The 26,777-nt window shown below is 48.4% G+C and overlaps 1 protein-coding gene across 2 annotated transcripts in view; it reads right to left on the reverse strand.

Moving 5' to 3' along the window:
- VAV2 (vav guanine nucleotide exchange factor 2) overlaps positions 1-26,777 on the reverse strand; it is a 120,306-nt gene that overhangs the window by 75,688 nt on the left and 17,841 nt on the right. For both annotated transcript variants that reach the window (XM_065648268.1, XM_065648265.1), the window contains exon 2: positions 17,538-17,654. In XM_065648268.1, the coding sequence (XP_065504340.1) occupies positions 17,538-17,654 (117 nt within the window). The remainder of the gene's footprint in view (positions 1-17,537; positions 17,655-26,777) is intronic.

Here is a 26,777-nt window from a genome sequence, read left to right on the forward strand (position 1 = left end):
CCAGATTGACCCCGACAAGAGCCAGAAAACATCTATGTTTGCCGGCAGCAAAAACCCAGCAAGCCAGAGGTAGGAACTGCACCATCAGCTTTCTGTGATATAATCACAGCTGCATCCCAGATACAGTCGCCTTCTTAAAAATAATAATAATCTATACACGAAAAGAACAGAAACATTATGCTTTGCCTATGAATAATGACTTAGGGCACCAGGAAAATAAAAAAAAACCACGCATGCCAAATGACACTGTTGTGAGACCATCTCGCATCTGTTATCTGTCTTCGTTGCTCCTCATTTCTCCGGCTTTCCCGAGAAGTTCATACATATTTAAAAAGGCCAATCGCTCCATTACTCCTCACTTCTTGTAATATCGGAAGATTAGAGTCCGTAAGGGAGAGAAAAGAAAAGCAAGCATCACGGGGAAAAATGTCACCGTAGTACTACAACACTATTTACCCCTAATCCTGGGTCTAAAGTAGTTTTTATCTGGAGGAGGGCGCCAGGGCGGGAGGCTCAGCTCCGGCTCGATAAACGAAGATGATTTGGAGCAGGCACAAGGCTCAGACTTTGCTCAGCCGCCGCTGCGCAGCACGGACCCGCTCTCAATGTCCTCATTGTTGTCCCAGCAGAATCGGGCTGGAAAACTGTTAACGATGAAGCGGAGCTGGCGCGTTCCCTTCACAGCGACGGAGGAAAAGGCGTCCCAGCCCGCTCCGCTGCTTGGGGTTTGCTCTGGCAGTAAAGATGCAACCAGTAGGCAGCTTTGGTGACTGTCCAAGCATGTTGGGGTTTGGGGTGGGTTTTGCTGGTTTTGAGGTTTTTTTGCTTTTGCTGACAACAGATTTCTTTGAGAAGTTTTGCTGCTTTTTTTTTAAGCAAGGGAAAAAGACAAATTGAATTTTCAGCTTGTTTGCGGCTCAGAAAAGAGCCGACGCTGAGTTTCGGTAATGTCCCCTGTGAAGTCAGAGTTTTAAGTGGCTTCATACTCGTACTCGCCCTCCGGGAGGACTTGACTTCGCTCCGCAATCCTGAGCCCAGCGCAAAGAAACCCGAGCCCAGCAGAAATCTCCCGCTCAGACTTTGATCTGACCATAAGCATTTTATCACCGTTTCAAAGACCACAAAGAAGTCCAAAGGCAGCTCTCCCGGGGGAGATGAAGCAGCCTGGGCATCGCTTTGCAAGGGAAAAACTATAGAAGGTTGAAGCGCAGCTGTAACCCTGCAGTCAGCACAGCGCCAGCGCTTCCCGGGGCCACCCCCCTCACCACAAACCTCCCAGCTCTTTGCTGGGACTTCAGCCCCTCATCCCTCTCCATCCACCAGCCCCCAAGTCCATCTCCTTGATTACCAACTCTTTTGCCTCGTATTTCTACGCAGGAATCACAAAGCTTCACAGCAACTAAAATATTAAAGTAATAAATATTTGTATATTTATATAAATCTACACATAAATATTTTGGTCACAACCTGCATTGATTTTTTTTTTCCCCTCCCACTTCTTGCTTCACTTAGACAACATCGATGTGGTGATATTTTCGTGTGTTACAGGGACATTTTTTCCTCTCAGAAGGAAATGGATGGAGAAATCCAGCCCAGCTGCGAGCGTGCCGACAGCCACACCACACGAACAGGCTCTTTCCAAAGGCTGGAGAAAGACAATTTCATGTGACCTTATCATAATTTTAATCTTATTTCCTTGATTTTGGGACAGATTCAGAGCAGCCAGTGAAGCTCATTGCTCTCCATGAGGTTACTCGTGGCTGTGTGCAAGTGCGGCAGTGCCTGATCAGGATTTATCTGAACATCTCTACAACGCCATTACTAAAAAGCTCTGTTCTTCACCTTGACTGGGGCTGACGACCCTTTCCCAGCCCCTCAAAACACTCACATGTTGCAAAGGAGAACTTGCAGATGACAAGTACCCAAGTCATCAACCCCAGTTTGCACTGGAAATCTTGCAAATAAACCTTGTTTTTAGGGCACCTGCTAGTAGAAACGAAAGCAAAGCACAACCGCTGCTACAGCTGGGTGAGCCCACCCACCGCATTTCTAGCACACAGGAAGACACACAAATTTAATCTCGGGATCAACTCTTCTTTTGACCAGGCAACAGCCAGCTGGAGCAGGAAGGGACAAAAAACACTGATTCTATGTTAAGTTTAAAGCTGTTCCAATAGTTGCTGCTCCACACTCCTGTGCATCCACACGCACGTGCAGCTCATTGAGATGCTTCAGCAGCTCTTCTGTCTTTAGCGGCTGGGGTCCTAACACTGCTAACCGGGATTTAATTTGCTCTTGCTAATATTTTATCCGTGGTATTAGGTCATGTTTCCCTTTCCACTTGAAAGGCATCTTCGGCTTATTGGCAGCAGTGAAAGTAATAGAGAAATCATTAGAAAGCATAAGGCTGGGGCCGTGCAAATCACACACCGCAGAAGATTATTTCCAAACAATAAAATTAATTGGTGTCATCAGCCACCAGCAGAAACACGGAGAGAGTTCGCATTAAAAAACATAGAGGATTATTGACAGCCCATGCCTCCTCATACATAAAACATTTGACGGCATAATTTTATTTTATTATTTTCTATGCATGAAGGCTTTCCCTGCATGGAGCTGCGGACGAGAGTTGAACCAGGCGGCAAGATGCACCTGGGGCAGTGATAACACAGCAAAACCTCAGTTCTTGCCTGCACAATGGAGCTGGAAATCACCTGAAAACCGTGTAGATTTGGTCACATGGCTTGAGGCAGCAGGAAACCAGACTGATTTTCAGAGGACAAGCACTCAACGCCTTTTGCAAGTCAAGCCTTACAAAGACAGGCTAGCGGGACCCAAATTTAGTGGTTTCTTTTGGACAACTGGGACACAAGGACTCTTCTGTTGCAGGCGCTTCCAAGGAGCAAATCCCACGGCAAATGACTCAGACCTGGCAAAACCCACGTTCAGCTCCCAGACCTTGAAGCAAACACCCTCCTGATCCTGCAAGGTCCAGGTTTGGGTTCACAGCATCTTCCTGGGCTTCCCCATCACACCAGGGTCTGGCCCCTTGGTGACCCATGGAAGCCACACAAGCAAGAGCAGAGGATTTTGGCCCTGGCTACACTATTTCCCCCCATAATACTAAAAAATGGCTGCGAAATAGTAAAACCCATACAACTGAAAGAGGCAGACAAGGTCACCAATCTGAGCAAAGCAGAGTAAACACTATAGCGCTGCCATCACCATGGTGGTTAAAAAACCAAACAAACAAAAAAACCCACCGATTAATTCCAAGTCTCAAGAAGGCATGTATGAATTTGTTTTGTTTCAGAAGAAAAAGAATAAATAGTAGCCTCAAGTCAGGATAATATTTATTCACATGCTTCACTTTGAAGTTCAGCCCCTGTTGACTTCACGTGGTGTGTGCACATGCTAAATTTTCTGGAGAAAAGAGCTTTCTGAAAGTGCAGCCCTGAGCAAGGAAAGGAAGAAAGGAAACTCTTCAAACCCAGGTATTAACACAGCAAAATAAGCCCTGGCACCAGGGGAATTACCACTGTCCCTCCAAAATACAAAGGAGAATTTAAATGGTTTTATTATTGTACCTCCCCCAGATGGTGCAGACCTGTAGAGCAACCTCTTCAGTTCAGGGAACTGAATTTCATGGCAGGAAAAGCAAAACGAGAAGAGTAGCCCAGTTAATCTCCAAGATAAATCCCCATTCACTTGGTTCCTGCCATGAAGAGGGATTTCTCTATACTGTCATTTCTTCCTGACGTCATTTGGATGCATTTCCACGCTTGTGTGAATACCTGGAGAGCTTTAGGCAGAGGACACATAGACAGACAAAACCACGCTGGGGCTGGTGACAAAGGATCGACGTGCACAGTGAAGCCCTGAAAAGCACTTTTCCACCCAACATCCCCACGGGAAACTCCTTCCCAGCCCCACGGAGCAGGCGCTGCCTTACTGAGGTGTGAGCTTATCACCAACACATTTCTGTTTTCTTAAGTAACTCTGGATATTTTCATTCTTCATGTGCGTGTTCCCGGAGCAGAAACCACCAGCCCTGGGCTGGGGCAGCAGTCCTCTGCACCCAGCGTCAGCACGTGAACATCAAATTTCAGGTCAGGCTCCACATCGCACAGGGTGACCAACCTTTCTGCACTTTGCAAACCCTTCGGCGCGGGTTTGCTCAGCGTGTGCCAAGGAGCAGAAAAGCAAACAGCCCTGCCTTCTGCAAACAGAAGCATCACGGGGGTCATGCTGCAAACGGCCATCGTTCAGCTCCCTCCTTCTCCCCCAAGCAGGGAATATTTTTTTTTCCAAAATACCAAGCGCACCACAGATAGTCATCAGTATCAAAATCCCTCTTCCACTTCAGCTGCTGTATTGCCCAGAATGCAAACACATGGGAAAGGAAAGTTTCCTTCTACGTATTTTGCATCTCTTATCTCTCTCCATGGGTCCTCCAACCAGCTTTACTAAACACACAAGTAAACCAGGAAGCTAAATTACACCCCGATACCCTTCCTTAATGAACACCACTGGGTAATGTCTCCTCTCTGACCTTTCTTGTAGTTGGGTCCCTCATTTATATACTCATGCTTCATTTTTCTTTAAGCGTGCCCTTGTTATGGCATTTATTCATTTATGTTTCAGAAGAGAACAGGGTAAAAACGGACTTAATGGAGCTAGAAATAGAACAGAGCAAAACCACAAGAATCTGAAGATCTGCTCGTCCTTCAGACAGCTTACACTAACAGGAACTTGCTGCGGCTAATTTTAATCGATCGCTACCTCTTTACAAGCCTTTCTGTGGCAAGACAGAGCTGGAGAATTATCTGCGAGGAGCAAAGCACTTGAAACTAAATGTTTTTTGGCTGCTTTACATCCCTGTAACATACAGTGCAAACAGAAGCGCCTGTTGCAGATCGTGGTGTGTGGAATCGCAGCTTCACAGGCTCCAACAGCTCCTGGGACCAGCGCAGTAAAACTCTGCTTTCAAAAAAACCCTTTTTCCAGCCACACCACCTGCCAGCCTCAGCGGCTGCAGCTCTGGTCACCTCCTTCCAGAGCCTTTGGCACTGCCCTGTGCCTGCATTTGGAAGGTCCCTGACACTGTGAAAACCAGAAACCCAAAGCCGAGCATCCCTGGCCACGGACCATCCACCCCTGGTGCGTCCTCAGCCAGTTTCTCCTTAGTCTAATCCAGGGTAGGTTTTCTTCACCTTGCCTTGCTTGTCAAATTCTCCCCCCTATCAAGGTTAAAACTGATTATCTGCCAACACAGTGTGAGGTGGTGGTGAAGGTTCAGGCTCTGTTGCTCCTCTGAAGGATAACTGCTCCACTGTGAGCCATTGACCAAGGACAGGCACGTTAGAAGCAGCCCTGGGGTGCACCAAGCGCTCCAGCAAGGGACAATTAAACCCTTTTATGTGCCAGAAAACATCTGTAGAGGTGCGAGAAGCTGCCCACAGCCCTGGTGAGCTGCAGAGGGGATGCACATCTGCAGAGGGGATGACCTCTGCCAGGCCCCCCGCCAAGGAGCGCAGAGGACAGGGATTCCATCACACCACAACTGTCCTCTCCGGCTCATCCTGGCCCCATGCAGGGGCTGACAGCCACGCCACCAGCACTGCACAGCTGTTGGGATGAATTTGGGTTCCCCACTGTTCAGGTCCTCCGACAAAGTCAACTGGGACCCAGCCAGATGCCCCTGCAGCCCATAGTCTGTCCTGCAGGGAGGATTCCTGGGAGGTTTTATGATAAACGAGGCGGCTCCGTGGCAGCCAAAGCCACCAGTGCTTCAGGCCAGCCCAGTTCCCAGGTCCTTTGCTGCGAGAAGCACAACCCACACGCGCCCCTGGGGAAAACCAGCTCCCCAGGACCTGCCGGTCCAGCTCCCAGGCTGCAAACAGAGGGGCAAGGGAAACCCAGACAGAAGGAACCTGTAATTTCCCAGCACGAGTCTGCTGCTTGGATGTACCGCGAGTGCTCTGGGATCAGGAGATGGTCCAAAGCTGCCCAGTGTCTAACATTATGAAGAAAACCTCCTCTTCGGCATTTTTCTTAAAGCCTCGGTCCTGGGAACCTTGCAATTACTTGCTAACTGAGCTTCCAATTTTATTTTTCAAGTGTTTAGCCCCTTGCAACTGCAGAAAAAGCCGGAAGCGTTATTCAAGTGCTCCCTACTCATTTAAAACAAAGCCTCTAGAAACAACCCCGTATCGTCGTTGTTTTTTAAAGAAATATCCCCCTTTAAGAGCACGTCCGCCATACGCCCTGAATTCTCTGCACCATCAACAGATGACCGCAGGCGCTGCCACCCTGGTTTGGAGCATCGTCCACCACGATGCACCAGCACAGCCTGGGGAGATGGACACGGGAGGGCTGCGAGCCCAGGAACCGGCTGGGGAGCAGAAGGTCCAGGCGGAGACATCAAACCCCTTCCTCAAGGGACAGCCATCCTGAGAAAGGAAAGCCCACGACCACATGCAAAGTACCACCACAAGCATCCCCGTTCCAAGCAGGGTTCAGAGCTCAACTCCCCCCCCCCAGCAAATCCTCAGCCCCACAACCCTCCTGCAAGCCCTTCCCTGAGCTACCAGTCGAGCTTCTGCTCTCAGAGCCTTGTACCCACAGCCATCCCTTGCTGTCCCAGTTCACCCAGTAAACTTCAATGCCTGCGCCGCCGCAGGGATCTCTGCAAGGCTAAAAGGCCACCCCAAAAAATTACATCTGGCAGCTCATCAGGAGAAACAGCGCTGTGAAAACACACACCAGCGGGACCCCAGCAGACATGCGTTAACCCTCCATCCTCCTCCAAAGCCCTCATTTTCTTCCCTTTTTCATCTCCCGTTGACATTTATGATCTCCAACCAGTGTGATAACTAGCATGTCCCAGTTTGCCAGGGAAGGGCGGAGGAGAAGTTTGGATCCGAGGACGGGCTGAACGTAACCAGCACTAATGGCGAGACTGCAGCGAGGGGAAATTTCATCAATGCACAAATGGAATTTGCCAAGAGGCATTTTAAGAGTCAATTCTTCACACTCCAGTAATTAGAACAATATTATGAAAAAAGGCGAGGGGGAGGGCGGGAGGCAGCGCACACACTGGGACTTGGCTGATGGAGGAAAGGGGTTGAGCAAACAAACAGAGTCAAGTGAGGCCTCAAGGCAAGAGTCCTTCACATGGCTCCCTGCAGGCTGGATTTAACCCCAAAGTTCATCTGCTCCCAACTGTAGATTTTTCTATGCATGCATGTTTTTAAATACAATTTTGTATTTAGATCAAATATGGGCTAATGACCCTAACCCAACTTCCTCCTTTACCTCAAAAACACCACCAAGGTCAATGGGGTTTTTCCTTCTAGGCAAATACATTCAATTCAAGGTCCTGCTACAGACTCTCCTAATGACTAATAAATCTCTGTGCATAATCTGAGACATCGTAAAAGTCTAATCCCATTGAGCACTCAGTCCCAAAAATCAGATTCCCACAGAGAAGCTATCACCTAGGTCTACAAAAATCACAGCACCCCAAACTGTTGCATTAGCTGAAAATGCTTAAAATGAGCTTCCCATCCAGCCTCTCTCCTATAATGGGATCAAACGTCCCAGCTGAAAAGCAAAACAAAACCAAACAGACCTACATGCTGATGGATCCATCTCTAACATCTCCCCGGCTGCTGGAGCAACCTCTCCAGGGAACTGGTGGACTCGGTTTGCTGCTGATCTCCCACGTCCCACGTTGATGTGCCCCTGTGTAGAGCCCTCACCGCCAGCTTCGCCATGCTATTGCCAGGAGCCAGAGAATTCATTTTCAAAGAAAAATTAATTTGCTGTGCAAATCTAGCTTCTGCAAAGACAGCCAGGGAGCAGAAGTGACGTGTGGGGTTCAAGACAGGCTGACGCTGTACAATGGTTGTTCGTATCTGCTCAAAGTGGGACTCAGCCAGTTCAATTCACATCTGCAATGAACTGTGATCTCAGCTCTGCTTCTGGAGCACAGAGGTCCTTTTGATAAATCCCTCTGTACAGGGACTAAAGCACTATTTCCACATGAAAGAAATATATTCAAATTTTTTTTAATAATCTTTACAGTCCACTGGCTTGGAAGACCGCGTTTCTCTTTCCCATCGCAGAGCTGTTGCACCCCATCAGGCTCAGGTACGGGGCTGGGACAGCAGACAGCAACGCTGCAGAGCCTGCTGGCTCACACCCTGGCTCTCTTCTGTCAAATTAATCCTCCAGTGCAACCTCCAGTTGCTTTAACTTTTGCACGTGCCCAGAAAAGACCAGGGAGCCACAGGAACACCCTCCATATCACACCCAGCGCTTGCACACAAATTCCTCCCCAGATCCCCATCCCTGATTTAATTCTCAGCGCACACTCGTAGCACCGGCATCAAAAGGTCTGTGTGTGGGAGAAGATATTTTCTCTTTTTTTTTTTTTCTCCTTGAGAAAATGCTACAAAGCTTTTTTTGGTCAAAATTCCACTTTCGTATATCAGTCCTCTCCAGATATATGTATATTTTAAGTTAGATGCCCAAAATCAAGAGAGAGATGGAAGAGCACATCCGTGCAAGACCCATTACTCTGTGTGTAAGTGACATCCACTGCATCTTCGAGGACGGTACAATGCAAATATCTGTGCAACTGCCTCCCTACTCGCGTGAGTAATTCAACTGCCTTCAACAAGATGACTCTGAAAGGATGTGGGATGGCAGCAGCTCTGGGAACACGGCTGACGGATCTGTCACTGCTCTGCAGGGCCTGGACAAACTGCTGCTCCGTGGGCCATGTCTACAGCAGCTCTTCAGGCAACACAGAACCCATACGTTGTGCAAGGTACCCTCACTGCTCCATCATATTCAGGCTTCAGTCTGCGGCAGAGCAACTGGGCATCACACTGCAGCATCGAGATCCTTGTGTGCTTCAAGTCGGATGCTCCAGAGCTGCCCAAAGTCAGGGGGACCTCGGAGGTGGCAAATGGAAGAGGAGAAGAGCTGGAAACAGGATCATCCCAAGCCCCAGAAGAACATGCAAACTGCTGGCTCTGATTTAGGTGTTACTTCCAACCCATTTGCACATCGCTCCTTGCCCTGAAGTATTAACCACCTTTTTCAAAACTTAAGTAACAGGCTGTGAAATCCCCACCATCTGTTAGCCAGGAGAAATCTCCACCACAACTCAATCAGTCTCTCCCACACAAGCCTTACTCACTAGTAGGGAACGACTGCAAAGTCCACACTGGCTCAAAAATTCCTAAAATTACTCACAACAGGCCTGGAATAGGAAACCTTGACAAATGCGACTAAGTGCAGTGTGTCCACATCATTAGCTTTACCCGGGGTGCATTAAGGCTGCTTTCTTGCTACCATGATTACGCTTTAATACATAATTAGTAGGAAGAAAACGATGTCAAAGAGGAGAATGTCTCACATACATGCACACCATTAAGACCAAGAGCGTAAATGAACCAGCTGCAGCATCACCATCTGAGGCTCGTTTAGCGGAGCAGCGAGGCAGCGCGGGCGAGCAGCGCGGTCCCACCGCGGGAACGGCCACGGGCTGCGCACCCGCGGTCGCCCCATCTCCCTGTGGGTCCGCACCCAGGCACGGAAAGGTCTGCAAGAGCCAGAAAATACAAAGGTATCTTCGCCCAAGAGAAGCGCTCACTCTTTACAAAGGGAAATTGATATTTTAGATAACTGCACAACCCTTACGGATGGTTTTCAGATGTCTTGGTCAGCCTCACCTGTGCTGTTTAGAGAGATGCTTTTTAAATCCTATTCAAAGCAAACTGCTCCTGACCATCACTGCAGCTGCAGTCCAGCCCTCTGAACCCGTGTCACCTCCCGGCTCCACCTGCAGCCCCTGTGCGCAGACAGACCGACAGCCCTGCCGCTCTGGGGTATTTCTCACCAAGTGCTCCAGTCCTCTGTACCCCCCGTCTGTGTGTGCAAACCAGCGCTGCACCCAGCCCGCAGTGGGCATCCGGGGGGAATCTCAAGTGTACGGGGAGTACTGGAAAGGAAAAGAAAAACACCCTATCTGGAAGTCCTCCAAGAACAAACAAACAGCCCATTCTGACAGCCAGTGGAACAAAATAGTCTGAGATGCCCTTTTTTTTTTTTTTTTTTTATTTCGCCCTATGAAGAAGTGTGGGAGGGAGACAAGAAGCCTCCACACTGTCCCTAGGCAAGGGTAGCCCTGGTTTCTAAAGCTGTCCTTGAAACGGACAGGACCCATCGGTCACAGCATCAGTGACGCGGAGTCTCTAGAAACACGGGAGACTCACAAGAGACGAGGGTGCAAACAGCAAACCTTACCCAAACCACGCTCTGCTGAGATGCAGAGGTTTCAACGCGTTTTTCTTGTGCAATGCTTATTTGCCGCGAGACATTAACATTTCTCTTCCAGTAAGTGACTGTCCAAACGCGGAGTATCGGTTGGACAGGAGCACGTGGGGTCCCGGGCTCGCTGCCCAAAGCCCAACTCCCCGTCCCCTTCTGGGGTGCGCTGGAGAAGGAGCAGGGGACACCAGGCCCCTCTTGGCATCGGGATGTTTGTGTTCGGCAGCAACATTTCAATGTGCTAACTTGTACCAGCTCTCCTCTGCCCCAAGAGGAATCACAGTTTCCTACAGAAGCTTTTTTCCCCTCCCCATTATTCCTTCTGGTCTATGGGGAAGATGCTGTGCAGAATGACCCTGAGTACTGGGGGTTTGTGGAGTTTGGCAGTACCAGTATTTTCCGGCTGATGGTTTCGCTTTTTGCTCGTTCCTCTAAACCGCAGTTACACCCACATGTTAATCTGTTTCAAGAAATGTTAATTATTATTTGTAACCAAAGCATTTGGCCTTGGGACAGCACCGTCATCAGACACTGCAGTTCCAAGAGGCTGAGAAATCTGCAGAGGATTTTAATGAAGAAATAAGAGCTCATTATAAAATAAAAAAATTATTTTATTCCAAGACTCCCTTAAGTGATATTACCTGGGATGTATTTCCTTCCCTTCCCAAAGCGCACGCACACTGAATAGTTAATCTCAAATGATGCCAGATGCGCTAATTGAGCACCAAGACAAAGACTGACTGCCTGTTGACATCTTTCAGTCACAATGACGCTCCCTGTATCATTAAGTCTCAAATGCCTGATGCCATAATAAAGGAAAATAATAAAGGAAAAACATCTCAAGGGGTTCAAATGAAACCAGGCATTTTTCAAACAATATGCAAAAAACTGCTGGGTCACCCAAGAGAGCTTGCATTCTTCCCCCTCCCTTTTTTGGAAATATGGACAGGTAAATGCTTTACCCCTCACAGGTTTAAGGGAAAAAAATCCTTTTCTCCCCAGTTTTGTCTAAAATAACCACCAAGACAGCTCAGACAAATCAAGAAGGTAAAGGAAAAATCATTTTGATTCACATTAAGGATATACATTTATCCATGTCCTGATCAATAGCTGGGATTCCTTGCACATTGAAACACTTCAATTGCTGTTTAAGGCCCAACAGAGGAATTCTCCCACCCAGACTATGGGAGTTACGAAAGATCCTGCCCATACTTGCTCGATATGAAACATAATACCCCTTAATGTGACCCCTTGGAAAAATACTGCGGAAAGCAGCCAAGAATGGGGGGAAAAAAAAAAAAAGCAAAAGCAAAGCTTCCCAGAACAAACATTTCTGGCTCTTTCAGTTCCACTGAGAAGCTGCACATCTGTAAACAGACCGGATTTGCAAGTAAAGGAGAGAGGAAAGGGGAAAAAACCCAGAGAATTTGCCACAGCACAGGTCAAAGATTCTGCTGCGGTTAGTACCAGAGGGACACCAGGGCTGGGCGGAGGGGGAAGCAGGATTTGGAGCCTAAAAAGGTACATTACTAGAGGTGTGGCAGCGCCTTCCACATCCCTCACGGCAAACGCTACACGGGGACAGTCCTGCGTGCAGCAGAAAGCACCGTCCGGTCCGCGCTTGACTAGCCCCAGGGGTCTGTAATTCATTGGCCCCGTGTTTTAGGGAAGTTCAGCATCCCTGTTTCCTGTACACGCCTTCAGCGTTCCAGCTGAAAACATCTGCTGGAGACGCTGCCCCTGCCATCGCAGCCCCCTGGACCGCAGCTGATGTCCCCACCGTGCCCAGGAGCGAGCACAGAGTGGTTGGGGTCGAAGGGACCTCTGCAGGTCGTGCAGTCCAACCCACCTGCTAGAGCGGGCTCAACAGAGCAGATCTCACAGGAACGCGTCCAGGCGGGTTTGAACATCTGCAGAGGAGGAGACTCCACGGCCTCTCTGGGCAGCTGGTTCCAAGGCTCTGGCACCTCAAAGGAAACAAGTTTCTCCTCAAAGTAAAGAAAAATTCTCCTTATTTTAGGTTTTATGACAAAAACCTTAGAGAACCTAAGCTGACCTTCCAGATCCTAGAATGAGCTTCCAAGATGGATTTACTTATTTTAACCATCACCCCACGTCCGACCAACCTGCACCTTGGGCAAGGCAGAGCTCAGCACCTTCAGAGTGCAAGACAAGCGGCCCCCAGCCCAAGTGAACCCTCAGGCTGGCAAAGGGGTGGGAGGAATAAACCCAACCCACGCTGTCCCAGTCTGCCTTTGCCATTTGTAGCATCAGCCCAGTATCCAAGTCTCCAGTATGACTCCAGCAATGCCATTTAAAACACGGGTGGACAAACCCCGGCTGACCCTGATGCCAGCTGAGCAACACGCCGGCCAGCACGGAAGGGACCGAACGTCACCCGCAGCTCCTACAAACAACACGGGAGTTAATCATCAGCTGGCAGGCGGTGACGTCCCCGCACAGGTATGTCACGAGCTGCCTGCCCCGAGCTTCTCCTGCGGGCACGGACCGGCAGCAAGGGGCCCAGCGGGTTCCTGCTTTCTCGTATGCAATCACACACATACACGTATCTCTCTTCGCAGGCCAGTTACTCTACCGCTCCCTCGGGAATTTTTTTTTTTAAAAAAAAAGCACAAAAAAAAACACACGCAAAAAAGAGAACCCCCCAAACCCCAAACAAAACAAAACCCAAAACACACACAAAAAAACCAAACAAATAAAAAACCCCCAAAAATCCGACAAAAAAAAAAAACCACACCAAAAAACCACCAAAAACCCACAAAAAACAAAAAAAAACCCACCAAAAAAACAAAAAAGGCAAAAAAGCCCTCAAAAACAAACAAACAAAACCACCAAAAAAACCCCCCAAAAACAAAAACAACCCAAAAAAACCCAAAACCAACCAAACAAAAACAACAGGAAAAAAAAACCCAAAACCAAAAAAACCCAAAAACCAAAGAAAACAGCAAAAAAAACCCCAAAAACAAAAAAAACAACCAAACAAAAAACCAAAAACAACAACTAAAACCAAAAACCCAAACAAACAAAAAACCCAAAACCAACCAAACAAAAACAACAGGAAAAAAAAAAACCCACAAAACCAAAAAAACCCAAAAAACAAAGAAAACAGCAAAAAAAAAACCCCAAACCAACCAAAGAAAAAACCAAAAACAACAACTAAGACCAAAAACCCAAACAAACAAAAAACCCAAAACCAACCAAACAAAAAACCCCACACACCCAAAAAACCAAAACCCACGCACGCCCTTCTTTTGGGGAATTCTTCTTTCTTCCCACTCCACCCCTTGCACACACGCTGTGTGAGTTACATAGCAAATAGAGATGTTTTCATCTGCGACAGGATCCCTTTCTTGACACACATCCAACCAGCACGCAGCAGCCATCTGAGTAACCGGCGCAGCGGAAAACAAGACGGGAAGGTCTGTCCAGCTACCTGGTCCTCCGGGGAATTTGAAAATAAAAGGGACACGAGGCAGAGCCACCAGTGCTGGCGCTGCCGAGCCCGGGGTGGGATGCGCGTAGGATGCATTATGGCACTAAAATGCAGTCATTTATCCAAAAGCCATGCAATTTTCACCTACCTATATTATTTAAAATAAATCTCCCCTTTTCTCCCCTTTATATGCCCAAACTATGTTAAAAAGGCACCCCTTAAAGTACTGCTGCAGGGATATCAACTTGTACGTGAAGTTAGAGACGATGGAGGGAGGGGAATTCTCAGCAGAGAAGCACAAACCACCAACTCTCAGTTTTCACAGATCCATCAGCCCGAAGGAGGAGACACCAAAAATTATTCTGCAGATGCAAATGCTTTATATAGAGCACCCATCACTTTAACTCTGACGGTACCGCTGGAACCTTCAGACGTGCAGGACAAGCCATGTACAAGTCCCCCATCAGCCATCCACGAGGCACAGAACCAACAGCACAAAAACCACCACATTAATCGCCATCTCAATATCTCCTCGTTTTTCATCTGACCTGTGAGCCGCTTCCCTTTTTCATTTTTAGAACAGCATCATTTTTTATCTGTGGGTCAGGGTAGGAAAGACCCGTATCTTGCAAAAAAAAAAAGCTTTCTTCAAACAGTGCATGAACTTCAAAAGCAAGTCAGCACAATTAAATACACACCAGGAGAGCAGAGAGGAGCGGGAGGCTAATAAATGGCACGCTCCACAGGTTTATGAATATTTGAACTATATTTCTCAAAAAAAAAAAAAAGTACATTACTGCAAGTTATTGAAAATGAGTAACTCCCTTTAATGAACCTTGCTACCATCATGCTGACTAATAGAGTGGTAAAGAGTTTAATCCATATTTATGTACATTTTATCTCATTATCGTCGGTGCGAATAAATTAGCAAGTCCAATAAGGGTTACATTTCATACCGTTACTGGTATTAAATGTGCGTGAAGTACTATGCAACAGCCTACCGTACATGAGCACTAGCTTCTTTATTTTATTTCTTTTTTAGCAGCCAGGCTGTACTAGCAAAGACTGCCCAGCACTCCTGCAGAGGAGCCCAGTGCTCACTCCTCCAATATCAGACCCTAATTAAGGACAAATAAATATTAGCAGGGGTTTTCTTCCTGGAGCGCCGCTTCTGCATCCCGCAGCCGAGACACAGCCACAGAGAAACATTTCTGCAAAATTCACTAGTGATGATGGATAGCTTTTGAGACATTTTGAAGGGATAAGATTTAAAAAAAAAAAAAGCACCAACTTGTAGAAAACAATATCACAATATATTCTTTTAAGGTGTCGTAAAGGGGCCCACTTAGAAATACATCAACTCAGCATCTCGGGTGACTTTTGGAAACCTCTATCATGAAACACAGCATGTCCCACCACAGCAGGATTGCTTAATAACTGGACACTGGGGGGGGAAAAAAAAAGCAAGCAAACAACACTGGCTGGGAGCAATTTAACCCGGCCTTTCGACTCCCTTGGGTAACTGGGAAACACTGCAACCGAGATTACAAGAAACATGACGCATCTGTTTGGCAAAAGCCTGAGCTGGCCAATTGCCCGACGTCCCGCGACGGCAGAGATGGAGCTTTGCGGCTCCGCAGGGATTTCGGCCGGAGAAGCCCACATGGGTCCCGATCCCATTTCACCAGCTGTTCTCCCGGTGACAAGTAAGGAAGCAGGAACTTCCCAAGCTTAACACTTAAAGCAGCAAATGCAGGGATAAAAACCCACGTTCCTGCACTCCAGCAGCCCCCGACCACACTTGCTCCTTCGGAGGAGGCTCCATCCATCCTACGGCAGCTCCTTCTTGATGAAATCCCAGCTTGGAAGCCAAAGGGAGTCATGGAAAACTCTCTGGAAATAACAGCTGGTCAAGGCAGGACTGCGGGATCTGATTTTTCTCCCTTTTCTAAAGCACTCGTGTCTTTCTGCCCCTAAGAAAGGACCGTGCAGATTCCAAGGGACCAGCCTTTTACGTATAGGTTGGCACCACATAAACACAAGCCACGGCCTTTCTACTCAGTAATTACACTGCAGCAAACCCAACGGCTATTAGTAATTGCTGTCTCACCCGCCTTCTGGCTTGGAGGAGAGAAATAATCACTTAAGTGGCATCCAGAAAGGAAACACCCAACACCACTCCACCAAGGTTTCTATGTAATTAAACGGTCGACTGCTACTGTGCTCCATCCAGAAAAGTCTCCTACACGGCGTAAGTGTCTCATAACCGAAAAAAAAGCTATTGATCTAAGGAATTAATAGCTCCAGGAAGAATTTTTGGTGTGTGAAGTCTGCATTTGGCCAGTGGGAACGTGGATTAGAGACTCCTCTTGCTCTGGCTGTGACTCAAAGCTGAAAGGCACGACGGTCAACAGCAGATTTTTCCCTGTTGATTTGCTTTGCCGCTGTTGAACACGGATCTGAGGGTATCGTGGGAATGAAAGGTGCCAAAGACAATGGGGATGTTTTGACAGGGGCTGAGGGTGGTGCAGATCAACAGCTGATACCCCCACCAAACTGATAAAGAACCGCACTGGGAAAAGAGCAGTGAGGTTTTCGTGTACAGAATCTTTGCCTCCCGCATCTCATCAGGTTGTTTGAGGAGGACGACGCACGTAAAAATAAGCAAGGTCCAGGCAATAATTTGGATTTCTCGGAAGTTTTTGACGAGTTTCTTTCCAAAGTCTCCTAAAAACCTAAGTTGCCATGAGGTAAGAGGGAACAGCAACTCCCCATCCCAAGTCACAAACCTGAACGTCCTCCCAAAAACTGAATAGGAGGAAGGAATAGCTGCTCCCTACCCAGACCAAAGAGGAAACCGAACTGTGTTCAGCTGATGTGTTCCAGCAGTGTTTAAACGCCAGGCTCTATTTACAGGCGTCTTAGGCAATTCGAAACAGCACAAACCAAGAGACAACGTGACGATAAAGCAGCATTTTAATTAGCAGCGGTTCTTTCCCCAGCCCAAAAGGTTCCTTCTGTGCATTCATATTCCCAGAACAACAAAAGCCTCCTTGTATTTCATAAATCAAAAAAAACTCATAAAACAAGCCCCTGCGATTGCACATTCCAGATAATAGTCCAGGAAATAAATTAGGCAATAAATATCAAATAATATATCCCCATCAGCAGTGAAAATCTACTCTTTGGATAATCAGAAGTGAAGACGCCTTCCAGCAGCTTACGCCTGGTACCTCGAAAGAGGTAAAACAATAGAGAGCTTTAATAAATCTTTTAGCATCTTTTTCACTAAAGAATATAGCGGTTGTCCTGGGTAATAGCTTCCCTGAGCCCGGTATCCATTAGAGTAACAGCACAGCCCTGACTCTGTTCACATTAGAAGTCAGGGTATCAGAACAACAGTATCGTCCAACAGCTCTTATAAACACATGGATACATAGATACTTTGATTTCCCCCCCAAAATAAGACATTTTCCATGTGCCTTGGAGGCTGATCCCAGAGGCTTTGTAAATCTAAAAGGTTAATCATCCTTCGCTAAGGACACAGCAGAATCAACCCCTAGATATCCAGGCTGCCACGAGCACGGGGGAACAGGTGCCCGGTGCACGGGTTAAGGGTGCAAAAGCTGCTCAGAAAACCCCAAAAACTTTGTATTTTTGTCCAAAATCTGCAGCACAAGTCAGGAGAACCAACCAGAGCCAGCACCGTGGCTTCCCGGAGCTCAGGAGTAACTCTTACCTTTCCAAAATCCCGGACATCGAAGAGGTCGAAGGGATCAAACAGATCGCTGTTTCTTAACCCAAATTTGTCATGACACACTTTCAGGAAGGTTCGGATGTTCTTCAAACAGAGAAACTGGGGGAAGCAAAAAAGAAAGGGAGGCGAAAAGTGAGTAAGACAGGCACAAAGTTTAACCGAGATTTACTGAGTTAAATTCATATGCGAGACGAGTTAACAGGGACTTAGAAACTCGCAGTGAGAAGCCGTGTATTAGTTTATGTGTTGTTGCTGAAGATGTCAGACTCCTGGTGCCCCGTGAGGGCTCCTGTGTTCTCAGCTGCGCGCCAGAAACAAACGCCCTTTTGAAAAACAAGTTTCGCATAAGGTAACGTTGCAGAAGGGCTGCAAAACTTAAGCCAGGACGTTTCCCTTTCAAGGTCAAAGCCAAATATAAATTACAACTGATGTTCTACAGAAGCCCGGTGTTGGACTTTTAACCATTTCCAGCACGATCCCATTTGGTTCCCTACAGAAGGCACACACGTTATGTTGTTTATTGTACACGCTGCTGTACATCCATACACACAGACCAAACAAAAGATCGAGACACTGAAAAATCAGAGGTTTTTTGCTTTGGGGTCTGAAACAACTGACAAATTATTCAAGTAACATTTGCTCCTTTAACCTCACACCTCCCAGATGCTGCAGGCACCAGAACACCAACAGACCCACAGAACATCAGCCCCTTCCCAGCTCAGATCCCGTTTCCCAAAACCAAGGCAGCCCCTGGGACTGTTTCCACAAAGCTTTGCTCATCTTTAATTTTAGCCCATGCGAAGAGGCGGAAATCTCACCCCTCTAGGGACCACCCTCGGTTATTCAGACAGCTCAGCTGGCAGAGCAACGTTATGTTTCTCTTTCAAGAAAATCCTGTCTTTGACTATAGCAATAATTGGCCGTTTGTTTGCGAGCATCGGGGATTTTGAAGTCTGGGGACTGCAGACAGTCTCGCTCCAATGGTGATGCCTGGCAGCACGGGGGCTCACATGAGAATAAAAATCTGCTTCATTTTTGCAGCTGCATCACCTACATCCTTCACCGGGATGACTCTGCTGAGCAAGCCAATTAATTTCACTTCTTTCTGCATCCTCACGCTATTCCACAAAATACCTTCAATTTATTGCTGTATTTTTAAACTTCTTTTTTTTTTTCCCCCCCAGCAAATTCCTCACAAATACATAACAAACATGTTAGAATAAGTAAATTAAAGGGTTGAATCATCCCAACGTGACAAACGGGCGCAGGATGCAGGCCGCCTTTGGTTGGGTTTGGTCAGCATAGTTTTGTCACACGGCACTATCTCTGCTCCCCAAGTTGTCACCAAATCAACACCATGCAAAAACACTGCTTGCAAACGTCACCAAGAGTTCAAAGCCAAATAAAATAGCTTAATTTTCTTTTAATTAGAAGAATCAAAGCAGTGCCTTTGGGGTTATCGTATCTCTGTAGACATGACCGCGATGCAGCTTGTCGGTATCGTTGCACTTGGGATGGTACGTGAGGTTTGTGGCGATGGGATTATCAAAACCACCTCATTGACAACAGGCTGACTTACCTACACAGAAAAAATAAATAACCTTTTACCCTTCTCCCCCATTCCAGCCCTGTCTGTGCAGAGCTCCCCCAGCACAGGACATTCCCATCACATCAGAGCCTCCTCATTAAACAAGCAAGTGCTGGAGGCAGAAATTGAAAACGATTCTGTTTTTCTAGGGCATTCCTCTATCTCACATAAACACTGCAATAAATATAATCCGTCTAGACTGAGAGGGTTTTTTTGGAATTGCTTTACAACCTCTCTCACCGATACGGGTTATTTCATAACTTTATCTTCTGAGTCTCTGCAAGAATTTACACCCTGGGCAAACCGGCTGCTTGCAGCAGGGGTGCATTTGCTGTTGCATTGCAGTCTCACTCATTTCAAATCTCTAGCATGTGTTTGTTTTAAATCCTTTTAAGCCTCCGGTTTGAAAGTTAATGACACAGGTTATAGCTGTCATTACAAGATGTTCGCTCCCCACTGTCCCAAGGCTGAAGCGCTCAGGAAAGACGGACTTTCACGGCACCGATGTCCAGCCAAGCGAAGAAAGACGCCCGATGGGTGTGAAAACCTGAACCCTCCGCACAATACACTTGCGGTTCGGATTCCTGAAAAGCTCCACGTTCACACTGCCTTGTTTCTGAAGGATCGCAGAGAGATCGCACATCCGAGTAAATGAACACCTTGTCACGACAGCATTTCTAACAGGGAGCAAAACCCGGTTCTGCCAAGGATTTAGACGGGGCTGAGCTGCCCCCATCTCAACTCGGCCCAGGTGAGAAAGGACAGAAATAGATGATCTCCAGAGGTCCCTTCCAACCGCAACCATCCTGTGATGCTGCGACCAGGCGTGCTGTTCAACACCAGCTGCATCCCATTGTCTTTGCGCATCCCATTCAATTCTGGCCGCCACCTCGCCACCAGCTGCTAAATGAGCACGAGGTGCCCGCGGCGGTGTCACTGCCCTTCCCACAGCCCCAGGGGACGTCTGGACAAAGCCATCGGGCGCTGCCACCACGCAGATGACGAGCATCAAGGAAGAATCCCATAATCTATTTAAAGAGTTGCTGAAAAAGCCTGATGTAAACAGAATAAACCAAGGCGGCAGCACCACGGTCCCGCTGCACCAGTGAGAAGCTGGCAGCAGAATGATGCCACCACCTTGCCCACAGGAAAAGCCACCACTTGGGATGACAACTGTAGGGAGGTTCTAGCCCCATTCCTCATGCACAAGTAACCGTAAAACGGTGGCACAATTGGCTCCTGCACTATTTCTCTCACCAGTCTGCAAAATATCTCCTTTTGCTTCTGCTCACAGGCATTTCAAAGCTAGTTTGCTGTGGATGGGAGATCAGGAATTGCTGGCTTGATAGCGTTACTCAATGGCCAAACGCTGAAATTAGCTGCAATTGGATATGAGCTGTGCCGAGACCGTTTTATTTAGCAATCACAACTTGGGATGGGCAAACGACTCCACAGGAGAAAGAGAAATTGATGTTCTCCACGGGGCTCATTCACCACCTGCCAGGCCCAAAATCAATGGTGTCATTTATATGCTACAAGCGAGAACCAGCGTCCTGCAACCTTCTTCGGTGCAAGGGCCGGCAGGACCCCGCACACCCCGAGTCCTGCCATCGCCCTCCTCCGCACCCAAAGCCGCCTCGGTACCCCCCAGCCATTGCTTCCGGGAGGGGGGACAAGGCACCACCAGCAAGCAGGATGCTCAGTTCTGAAAACAGACCCCAAAGACCACAACATCTTCTGCAGATACCAGCATCTCCCACCGTACCGCTCCAAAAGCATCCAGGGCAGGAATCCTCAGCGTGGGGAGAGCTCCCCGGGCACAGCAAAACCCATCCGAAGCATTTCATAGGGGGAAGCTATTAAAGCCAGAGCAAAAACATAACAAGGGCAGGGATGGGATAGTACCAGAGGGAGAAAAAACACATTTGGTAAAACAAAATACACTGGAGCCTGCCAATAGATGAGAAAAGTCCGTGGTCAGCTCTGACCCGATCTCTGAGGGCTGCAAGGAGCCAGCACAACAGCCCAGCTCCCGCTGCCGGCACGGCAGAAGGGCCCCACCACCTGCGCTCACCGAGTTTCGGAACAGCTTTGCTTATTTTTAAACACTCTGCAATGCCGTAAGGCGAATAAACTGCTCTCAACCACCACCCGTCCCACCCCAGCCCAGAGAAACCCGCTTTGCAACGCAGGGAGGCTGCAATTTCGGCCAAGGTAGGACCACAGCAGCCCCCGGCACCTGGGACATGCTGGAAACTCCTCGGTAGCTTCTGGGATGTTCTTTATTAAAGAGGGTTTTCATTACATTATTTGTTTTGCTTAGAGACTCTTTGATCACTGTGCATATAAAGCGTATCGCTGCCGAGATTTCAATGCAACTCAGAAACTTGTCCTGCAAACTTATAAATGCATTGGAGAAGCTTTCTGTAGAGATCAAAAAAAGGATAATTTGGTACTTGCGATAACCCCAGATACTTGGGCACTTGGGGTCACTCCACTTTGCACAGGGACGTGCCTGGCCACCCCAGAACTCTGCTCCTGCACCCCCAGAGAGCCCCTGGGCAGGAGGGATGTGTCTGCAATCGGAAATTACAACTCCGGGGGCAGGAGGGGAGCCCACAGGATGGTGCACGGCAGCTCGGCACCTCGCTCCTCCTCACACCCCTGTTTTAGTCACCGCCAGCCTCCCTGTGGTCCCCGTATGACTGGGCGCCCGTGGCACCTGCGTTGACAAGACAGCAGCCATTTCCAATGCAAATTCGTGCAAAAAGATCCAGCTACTCGAGCACGTTGGGGTAAGGCTGGAAACCGTCCCCCAGCCCCGGCAGAGATGATTGTGGGCTGGAGAGCCGCGTGCGTTCTCGCCTCTCAGCAGAGCCGCTTTGCTGAAGGGAGATGGCAAAGAGGCAAACCAAAAGCCGGCAAATGCAGCAGCATTTGCTCACCAACCAAACCGCCCAAGGCGGCACCTGGAGGACGTTCACGTGAGCATCGGAGCAGTCCCTGCACTTGGGATGGCACAAGGGAAGGAGGCGCAAGGCTTGAGAGTCTCCAAGAGGATACACAATGTGATAAAATGTAGGAAAAGGAAGGAAAGGGGGCAGCTGGTTTGTCTGGCAGAGCAGGATCACGCTCACAGCTTTTCAGAAAGGGGTTTTTGGAGCAAAAAGCACCCGCTGGCGGCGGGTGAGCGCTCGGGGGGGAGCGGGGCCGCACACAATAGCACCGGGCAGGCGGCCACGGCTGAACCGCGGCCAAAGCCGTGGGCTCGAAACGGGCCCTGCAGCACGCGAGGAATGCTGCAGCTCTGCCGCTCGAGATAACCCATTGACGAATGACGAAAGTAACTTTCTTTAGCGCTTCCTGACCATGATGTCAGATTTCCTCTTATCTCGCTGCCGGCACGGCTCAAAAGCACCAGGCGAAAAAAGTAAGTCCCCGACAGGGAGCTGTGAGCATCTGCTTATCGCGGCAAACGGGGAAGGGAGGGTCTCTCATTGAGAAAACACATCATTTGCGATCATCAATGGGGAAACGGGTCTCCTGTGGCGTAAACCGCTTGAGAAAGCCAAAAGGATGCATCTCCAAATCACGCACTACTCTGACATTGCAAAGGAACATCAAAGCTCCAAAGTCAAGAGTGGAAAGAAAGTCCAAGAGCATCCAAGTGCCCAGCAGGAGCCACAGGGCTGCAGCCAAAGTATCTTTGTATTTAAAATTGCACCTATTAAATCACAATCTTCACCTAATCTCTCCAAGTGGCTCCGCCTGATCCAGCTCGCTTCCACATCAAGGAGTTCCCGGGAGAGCTTTGGGAGCAGCAATAAGAGTCAAAAGCACAACTGGAGCTTGTGTCACTCTCCATCAGCAGCACCCAGTCTTGCACGGCTTTGTTCTTTCTCATTGTCTCTGGTGGAAAGCAGCAGCCACAGAAACGATACAAAACATCTCTACAGAAAATTCCCATTCACATTTGGACTCAAGTTGCAGCTCACCAATTACTTTAGATGGATAGATTAAATTTCAGGTTGTTGGACAGCAGATTTATCTATTGATAAGTGGAGAACGAAATCATTTCTCAAACAATTTAGTGCTATTATTTCCCCCCATTTCAAAGCCGTTCCTATTGCAGGGTGCTCATGGGCTGGGCAAATACCACTAAGAGACTGATTAACGAGCTCAAAACACTGATGAGCGTTGACCTCCCCACAGCTGCTCCTCACACCCACCCGCAAGCACGGATTGGCCCCAGGAGAGCACCCAAGGGAGAGCAACCATCTATTTTAGCAGACACCCATAGCTCGTAGAGGACAGGGGAAAGCTAAGCCACAGCAAGCAAAGGTCTTTCCCAACAAGGAGCAACGGCCAGAGCTCAGAGGGGCTGCAAACCTCCCGCACGAGCTCACCACGAGCTTCTACCTTGCTCAGCAGAAACACAACATGGATCCAAGGTAACGCTGCTGAGCCCCACTCTGGTCCTACTCATCTTTGCACCTTTGCTCATCATCGCTCTCACCCGGGTCAAGCAGCCAAAAGAGCTCCCAGTTACCTACAGGAACTTCCCATCGCGATGTATGGGCTCGCAAAGGGAAGAGGTCCCTCAGATAACAATATAAAGCTCCTGAACTGGAGGCCAGAATATACATAAAATTGTGAAAACAAAACAAAAAAAAACCCCAAACACCCACAAGAGGAGGTCCTGGAGTAACCTATTAAGCACACTGAAGCAACAAGCCTCACCCCAAGGGCAGAGGAACGGCTTTCAGCAGCGCTCAAGTCACGAGTGGGCACAAACGTTAACCAGAGCTCCCGGATTTCATACCAGATGTGAACTGAAACAAGGCGAGGACCGGAGGCACACACCTCCGAGGTGGCAAACGTTACGAGGATGTGGGAGGACTGAGAGACAGAGCATCGGGTCAAGTGATTAAATCCAAATGAGTCAGAGATGCAGAAGAAATGCTCAGTGACGCTTACACCGAAGATGCAGAGGATGCGACTGCAGCTGCGCTTGCTCTGCTGAGCCCGTGCGAGGGCAGTGACATCGTGTCCCCCCCGGGGCTGCTGTCACCCCACCAAGCAACGCTTGGAACGCAGGAACTCATCCTATTTTATCCTAGGAAAGCTTTGCTGACCCCAAACCCCTCCCAAGGATCGCCAGGCTCATTTCCTCCATTGCATATGCTCCTTCAGAGAAAGAAATGAAAAAGGAAAAAAATAATAATCCGGACGTGTGGGTAAACCCCCCATCAGGCAGCTGACGAGTCCAAGCGGGGCTGGAGGAGGGGACAAGGATCAAATAACATCCCCCAGTTTGGAGGAGGGAAAAGAAATCACGGATTTTTGCCCAGATCCTTGTGTCCTCCAAGGCAAATCCCGAGAGCAGCTATGACCTCCCTGAAGCTTGAAAACACAGGCTGAGCCCTCCCCAGCGACCGCTCAGTGTCCGTCCGTCCTGCTGTCCGTCCTGCTGTCCACGGGTCACCCAGCGGCGTGCAGGGGCTTTAAACGAGAGGAAGGAAGCTGCAACTTCCCAAAGACAACGGCGGAGCTGCAGCCCAGGACAGCACTTCCCTCCTTTGTGGAGCCCTCTGAGGTCTGCAGACCCCGGGCTCTGCTGAGAAAGCAGGAGTCGTTAAGGCGAGAGCTTTAATTGCAGCGTTTTAGCAAAGATGCTTACAGGGTCTGAAACTCTCCGCTCGCACACGTAAGGGCCAGACAGCCCAGGGCTTTTGCCCAAACACCCAAAATCCAGCAGGTCCAACGCGTTCAGCACAGGTCCAAACCCCAAGCACAGGTTTGAGGTTTGTGTAACCAAAAGCATTGCCGCTGAGGTTTCAGGAAACCCTGATTGAATTCCCTGCATCGCATCAGGCGGCTGATCGTACTTCAGAGATTCATCTTTCAGGATGCCTGTAAGATAGATCTGCAGAGCCATTCCCAGGAATAACAAGAGCTTCTTGCAAAATCAGGTGGGTACAATCCTCTCTGGTCCTCACCAGCTCCTCCTCCAAGAATGGGAATTTCAGGTTCCTCTGTCTGGAGAACAGCACTGCTTTGAGCCATGGATCCCCTTGCTGATACAGAATGAATCCATGAGAATTAACATCCCCTTTTTTTTTTGCTACCCACCCCAACAGTGAGGCGTTTTGGGAGCTGGATGGAGAACACAAGCTACACAAAGCGGGCGGTGGGACACTAACACATGCCTAATGACCCTGGACAACACTGAGCTGAAAGATGCTCTTGTGTTATCCCAAATCAGCATCTGCAGGGAGCAGACCGCCAGGTAACACCACTCTGCTTTAGAGGAGAAACCCAGCTGGACCTTTTAATGCTCATCAGTATCACAAGCAAATAAAACAAAGGGGTTTCTTTTCGACTTTCCCACACAATCCAGAGTTAGAGCCTCTGGCTCCTGCATCCCAGATCTGGGCTGTCTCTGCCATTTACTTACCAGCAGACAGCCAAATCCAGGCTTGGCTTTAGTGAGCAACTAGATCTGAGACTACATAAAGCTTGGGAGCTGGAGAGCTTGGGAGTATTGCTCAATCTGCCCGCATTTGGCACCCTTACTGGAGAGTCCCCTTCCGCCCTCATTAAATTCAGCCTTTTTCTCCTCTCGCTGGAAGCCACACGGCTCCATCAGGGGAACTCGGTTAAGAAAGGGGGGAGAAAAAGAGATATCGTGGCTTTTATTATTGATGTGAAGTCCTAAAACTCATGTTTGCCTTGTCGGGGCCCACATTTCATCACTCAAAAATCGTGACCGTAGGCAAAAGAAGGAATATCTAAAAAAGAAATTATGATTATAGCTGATCAAGAAATGCGATGCCTTCCCACGCGCTGAGTTTTCAGCAAAGAAAATTCAAAACATTTTGGCCAACTCAAAACTTTAAGACAGGACCTGACCTGAACCATGACAATCAAATTATAACACAGAATTCAGCTGCTGTTAAAGCAAATGAGAAATTGCGTAACCGTATATAGTGTTACACTGTAATGATACGCTTACAGAGAACTTTCCAAGCAGTCATTGTTCTCCTGCTCTTCAAGCTGGCGCGGGGAACTGGACCGTGATGAACTTTTGACTGGAGAGCGATGAGAACGGCTACATTACGGCTCGAAGTGAGTAAATAGCAGCCAAGTCAGGAAATCAAGCCCTGTCACGTCAAGTATTCGGGCCAGACCCAAGAGAAGAAGTTCCAGGCGGCCGCCTGCAAGCCTGGGCTAGTTCAAGAAATCCGGAGAACTTATTTTTGTCTCTTTAAAACTGTGAACCATGAGGTGGGATCTGAGGTAGGTGCCTGCAACAGCTGACTCCAATACCATTCATGCAAAACTATCGAAACAGACTAGTATTAAATAATAAAGTATGTATGTTGAATTAAAGACCCCTATATCAATTTTATAGGAGCCCCATGAGTCCGGTTTTAAACACCTGTTGATACCTCCACACCACCCCTGCGCTGTTAGAGGCACGTCCTCATTTCAGGGCACACACCAACCTCACCGCAGACACCCTACGCTTTTCTTTTTTAAAGCACGCCCAGAAACCTTATTTCAAAAGTTCTGCCATCGGATCAATGGCATGCAATCTTCCAACACCCAGAAGACATTTCTGGCAAGAGCCC

Source organism: Caloenas nicobarica, chromosome 19, assembly GCF_036013445.1.
Source record: "Caloenas nicobarica isolate bCalNic1 chromosome 19, bCalNic1.hap1, whole genome shotgun sequence".
In the NCBI taxonomy this organism is placed as follows: Eukaryota; Metazoa; Chordata; class Aves; order Columbiformes; family Columbidae; genus Caloenas; species Caloenas nicobarica.